General features: G+C 37.4%; 1 protein-coding gene across 1 annotated transcript; it reads right to left on the bottom strand.

Moving 5' to 3' along the window:
* Window positions 1-335: 335 nt before the first annotated feature.
* LOC115815151 (fibroblast growth factor receptor homolog 1) lies at window positions 336-4,237 on the bottom strand. Its single transcript, XM_030778116.1, has 11 exons — window positions 4,204-4,237; window positions 3,243-3,339; window positions 2,694-2,898; window positions 2,320-2,458; window positions 1,872-1,970; window positions 1,614-1,774; window positions 1,263-1,400; window positions 1,036-1,147; window positions 777-876; window positions 504-603; window positions 336-392 (listed from the first exon to the last, which is right to left on the bottom strand). Exons 1-11 carry the CDS (start codon window positions 4,235-4,237, stop codon window positions 336-338), a joined length of 1,242 nt encoding a protein of 413 aa, XP_030633976.1.
* Window positions 4,238-6,414: the final 2,177 nt, after the last annotated feature.

Below are 6,414 nucleotides of genomic sequence, written 5' to 3' on the forward strand. Positions count from 1 at the left end.
TAATTTATTCAGCAAGAAGCAAATACTTATAATTCACAAACACTATACGAAACAGGATTGTTTTGTCTACAGTAATCTCACAAAACATAAAAAAAAAAAAATGTGAGAGTGAGTACAGGACATATTTGATAGTTCATAGGCGGAATTGAGATGAGGATATGCAGGCTACTTTTTCCAGTGGTCGTCAGAGTTCCTATTTATAGAGAAGCCCAGAAGGTAACTTTGTGGGTGCCGGTCCAGAGATGTTGAATCTTGCGTAGGGTGAGGATGTTAATATGGTGTCCTTCATGGTCAGTCTATTCTCATGATCAATTTGGTATAAACATCAAGCAAGATCAGGATAGACAGTCGTCTCGCGTTGTTATGACGCTTTCACCTACATCTACGTAATCCTTCAAAGCAAAAATTCAAATGCATTATCAGTAAGACATTTTATCTATGGGACAAAGGTTTAAGGTATAAAGCTTAGAATGTGGAGAGCACACGAGAGCACAATCACTCACTGAATCCGTCTCCATGACATTTTCCAAGATTCTGACGATATCTGTAAACGAAGGTCTTGATGTGTAAGGTTCCAACCAACAATCCTGCATGATTTGCACTCTGCATATAAAACAGAGATAATATAAGAAATATATATTTATAAATGCTGTTTTGCTCACTTAGTAGATATCAGTCTACCTTCATTAAGCGTATAGCACCATGTATAATGCACAATTTAGGGGTTTTGGGTGTATGTTTGTATCAGACCCAATGCTATTGTTTATTTTACTTACAACTCAGGTCGGCAGCCTTCTGGACCTGTGTTCCTGTGTCCAGCACAGACATGATAGACGACCTCCTCCGACCTCTCCAGGGTAGGGTATGGTAGTGAACCTGTTAATAACACAGTTCTGAAATGGTCAGGGTTTTTTTGTTTTGTTTTGTTTTTTAACTAAATCCACTCCACTGTTGTTCTGCTCATGACCAGTTTGACTGGATTTGTCTAAATGAATGGCACTCTCTGAGTCTTTTGAAAGGTTGTGCTTAACTCACCAAAGGTCTCCATTTCCCATAGTACTATACCAAATGCCCATACATCTCCTTTGAAGCTGTAGTAGTTGTTTCTGAAATATTCTGGAGGATACCAGCGTAAAGGCACACGTTTCTATGGAGGCAGACAGAGCAAAAAACAGAAAACAAATATGTAAGTGATAGACAAAATGCTGTTGAGGAATAAAAGGCCATTTATTGAGAGAGGTTGTGAGAAATAGTCAGTTCACCTTGTTGTGCTTTCTGCGGCTGCTACGTCGACTCCTCATGCGAGTCAAGTCCCTGGCCAGGCCAAACTCAGCCAATTTTACTTCCCATGGGAAACGACTTACCATTATATTCCGTAAGGCAAGGTCACAGTGCACAACCTTAGAAGCACAGAGATTCTTAATGTACAAAAATATAAGCTGATGTAACTGAGCCATTAGATATTAGATATTGACTAGTTCCTTTATCTGGTTCCTAGAGAAAGTCTATAAATTTACATTTGCATTATATTTGATTGATCAGTTTTCTAGAGGATGTTGTGAATATCATTTTTGGTCAACATCAGTGTCATTAGATGAATAAATGTACGGTACCATTTTAGAACGCAGGTGTTCCATGGCCAGAGCAATGTGATACGCTGCAATGGTGAAGAGGCTCTGAAGCTCAGGATCTGAGGACAACGTTTCTCGTTGTGTCTGTAGAAAACCACGCAGGGTCCCGTAATTCACAAACTCCATGATCAACAAATAGGGCTCTGAAAATCAGTTACCAACACTGTAACTATGCAAAATAAATTTTAATGTCATAAGTAGAAGTTTTGAAATTCTCTTATCTTTTTTTTTCAGTCAAACCTTCTGTAGTGTTCCAGTCGAGAAGCTGAATCACATTCTTATGATAGCCTAGTTTCCTCATGACAGACACTTCTGTCTCAATCTGCTTCGCGCTGACACCTAATAAAGAGTGAAGACATGCTGAGACATACTGTCTTTCCCAATTCAAGCCATTTATTCATAGAGTGGGTTGAAATTTGAGTTTTTGCATTAAAATTAGTGCCCATGCTTCTAGATACCTATATATTTACTGTAATAACTACATAGTTAAGTAAAGAGTAAGGTTTAGGAAGTCATTGTGCTCCCACAGTGCATACTAATATTCATTAGCAATGAAGCATTTTTTGCACATATGTAGCAGTAAATCAGAGCCTTATCTACACATGCATTAGGTTTTAATATAACGCCTATACGGCCTATATGAAGAATACATCTTCAAGGTCAACTCATTTTTCATGGTCATTTTTACCTTCTTTTGCAATTTTGCAGGTGATCATTGAGTAGCCTTTACAGGTGCCCTGTGTCACCTTGGCTTTGTAGAACGCTCCTTCTTTGCCAGCCTTGATAAGCTGCTGCAGGCTTAAATCAGCCTTTGTAAATCGGGAACTCTAAAGGAATCACATCATTCAGACTATACATAACTTGCACATACAGTAATGCACAAAATCTCAGCGACAACCCACTGGTCTTTGTATTAATCAGGAACAACACGGGGTTTTTTTGGGTTTTTTTTAATTCATTTTGTGAGTAGAACCAGTACCCTAAAACATACCAGCAGCTACAGAGGTTTAAGGGCGTGAGCTGCAATCGATTGCTAATTTGGGTGATTCAGGGAGCATCTACCTGTTGGGCTGGTTTCCATGGCAACCTATAGCTTGGCTTGTTTTTTTGCCTTTCTGATGGAGGCTCTGAAGAATCATCCAATGGCAACATCTCCGATGTAGTGTCGTCGGGTTTGGAAGGCGTCAGTGGTGATTCAGGAGTGGAGATCCTCAAAAAAGGACGCCCCTGTTGCAGTTCCTGTATGGTCCTGACCAGAGAGCGATACCTATGAAAGGGAAAAAGAAAGATTTCTGAAGATGAAATACAGAATAGTAGCAAGAGCATACATTGGAGCAGTGAAAAGATTTCTTTAAACCTAAAAATGGTCTCAGCTGAGGTACCTAACCCATTTAAACTACATCACTGCCCTTACAGTTAAGCATGATGAACAAACATTAACATAAATGAATAAATCTAATGTATGTAATTAATGTAGGTCATGTATAGCAAATCATATTCTTGGAAATGATAAATTTGAGTGCTTTAGTTTAATTATAATTAAATATGTTAATGAGGTCATCTTAAACTGATCTGTTGTCTTAGATATGTCTTTTTTTCTGGTGACCTTACTTTTTCAGCCATACAATCCCAGACACAATGATCGCCAACACTGTGAGAGCAGACACACAGATGAGGACAGTGTGTATGGCGTCCAGCTTCCCGAGGCCTGCACCAACAGATTACATGAAGTGTAAGGTCAGTTTTAGCTGTGAGTTTAGTACAAACAGGAAGGATATCTAGGCCACCCTCTAAATAATGTTGTCAAATGAGCACGCAGTGTTCTCAACATAGTGTCAATTAAGATCAACCTTCTTCAACTGTGGAGACCACACACACCACATCACATCTCCGAGAACCATAAGAAACTGGGTGCACTGAACATATGTACATACGATACAGAAGAGAAGTTTGTAAGCCCCTCAAGGACTTTCAGCCTTACAAGTCATTTCCCATATTTCAAAGCAAAAATGTTATTAAATCTTAACATATTGTAAAGCCTATTGATAGATAAAAATAACCTGACAAAGAAATGAGAAAATGGAAAAATGACACTTTTTAAACATTTATTTATTCTCAAGTGATTCATCATTTAGTGTCTATAGGTATAGATGTGAAGTATGTCGGCTTGTAGGCTGTGTAAGTTGCGATACTTCCTTGATTCTGCAATCACAACAGTTAAGCTATACATTAAGTTTCATTTCATCCTCCGTAACGACTGATTGATCTGTCACTGATTTTTATAGGTTTTGTCCCATTCATCCTTACTTGTTACGTTCAGTGATGTAGGAAGGCTTCCTTACACTGATAGCCTGCTTTAGCTCAGTTTAGGTCTAGACTTTTACGATGTCCATGCAGAAGACATTGTTCTGTGGGCTGATTTAGCGGAAGACTCGCCATCAGCTGGGTCTCAGTTCCACAGACAGTTTGATATTCTCCTATAGAACCTCCTGACACTCAGCTAAATTGATTTCACTAATGGTAAGTCATTTATTGGGTTCCAGTTTTGCAAAACTCATTCAAACCATCTCACCTCCACCACTGTGGTTGACACATGTGGCAACCATGGTCTGTGTTCAACAAAAGGTGCTGGGGATTACCAAATTTGTGACTTAATGATTTTCTTGTCTACTTTGGTGTAGGATATTTGTAGAGGGTCCATTATGAGGGAGTAGGAGTGAAGAGACACTTAAAAACATAGCTCTGGTCATCACTCAGACTGTTCATATTAGTTGGCTTTAAGTCTCACAGTGAGTTGGGTGGAGTTACAAAAATGGTTTTGGAACTTTCTCTGGACTGATAAACATTAAAAACTATTTCACTTATATTTCACAGATTTCTTATTTACTCTACAGATATGTATTTATCTATCTATTCTATGATTTGCTAAACGTCCTGACCGGATTCATGAATCTAGACTTTCTCTTCCTGTTTTATCTTCTGTAAACCTTATTTGCTCAACATTTGGTTAATTCCTATATCGTTTTCCTGTAAAAAAATATGGAACTGTTTGAAAGTGAATCTTATTTGAAATGTCAGAAGAGACTGCTTTGATTCAAGTGAGAGTGGTAGAACAACTATACACAATTAATCATTTTTATCACCACTATTCCTTTATATATATGTACACAATACACACACACACACACACACACACACACACACACACACACACACACACACACGTATCTGTGTGTGTGTGCATGTGTAAAAGCAACTCACCTGCATTTGTATCGTTAAACATGACAACAAGATTCTTGTCTTTGCGCACTCCACTAAAATAGCTCCTGGAACTGCAGCTACATGTTAAAGACCAAGTTTGTTTTCAGGAGCACTAAACAGATACAAAACAAGATGTTTTTTAGTTTTCAGTCTTATATGATTTCCATATTTCTTTTAATAAGGACATAACTTACAACATGGCACCTTTTAATGTCTTGGCAAAATATTTAAGGTGCATTTATATCAACTATATACACGGCTCGTCAAAGCCGGAGGAACAAAAGAGAGGAAACTTCTCATTTGTCAGATTTTTCATTAGAGTAGCCCACCTCAGTCATGTGAAATTCACTTTCATTTGAATAAATATTGCAGTTGCACATTATTACGCTAATTATAGAACATATTCCTCATATGAATGATTTATTGACTTAATTATATAAATTGTTTCACATTTCAGAAGGATAACCAGTAGGCAATTTGTAGGGGGATGAGGGGGGATGCTATCCCCCTTGTTAGCAAAATGACCAAAATGCATCCCCCTTGTTAACCTGCCATCCACCTGTATACTCTATGGAGTAGTGTCAGTGACCACTGGGCCATCCCCCCTGTTAAAAAATAACAAATGGCCCACTGATGATAACCCACAGAGCGGCACATCATTTCACAATTATTCAGAGGTACACTTCAGTTTAGAGTGTTTTATTTTTTAATTATTATTTTAAACGTCAATATGTTGTGCTTATCATTCCCTCAGACAGCAAACTCAGGTGTTAGTATGGTGCAGTCGATTTGGTGACAAAACAGTTATGCGTTAAGATTATGACATAAGTTTGGCTAAATTCAATACCTTAAGAAGTTTATAACATTGTATTTATTTACGCATAGTACATGATCCTGAATACTGTAGAGTAATATGTTGGCAAACAACCTCTGCTAGGCCGCAATATTTCAATATATGTCTTTTTATTCTCATAATCAGTGATTGCAGCCTCACTAGGATTCTACGTATTTCATTCCACAGTACCTTATTTAAGTACTAAACATGCAGAGTTATATTTGGATGCTGTTTTATCTAGTTATTTATTCATTAATTTTTGAATATTAGTCTTCCCCCAAACAGCAGTGTACTGACAAAAAAGGAAACGTGTAGGTACAGTGAAATATAAATTCTGATTAGGTTTGTATTGTTTCACAGTACTGGCATATGTAATAACTGATTGATAGTTACCTTCTGTAAATGCGGAAGTGCCGTATAATAACTTGTGCGATTGTATCCATGTATACTTATAATAACTGTGTGATATATATCACGATATGTTTGAGAATTTATAGGAAAAATGAATAGCACAGGATGATAGTGTAATAAAAATGAATTACAATTTTACATTATACTCACATGAACAATTTAACACTTATAAGAACATGCTACAATAATAAGCTACCATCTAAATCAAGGTATAGTTTGAGAAATTGGTCCACTTACATTCATTTCGCTAATTGCAGTGGCTCCTTGAACAGACAT

Source organism: Chanos chanos, chromosome 6 (genome assembly GCF_902362185.1).
Source record: "Chanos chanos chromosome 6, fChaCha1.1, whole genome shotgun sequence".
Taxonomy (NCBI): Eukaryota; Metazoa; Chordata; class Actinopteri; order Gonorynchiformes; family Chanidae; genus Chanos; species Chanos chanos.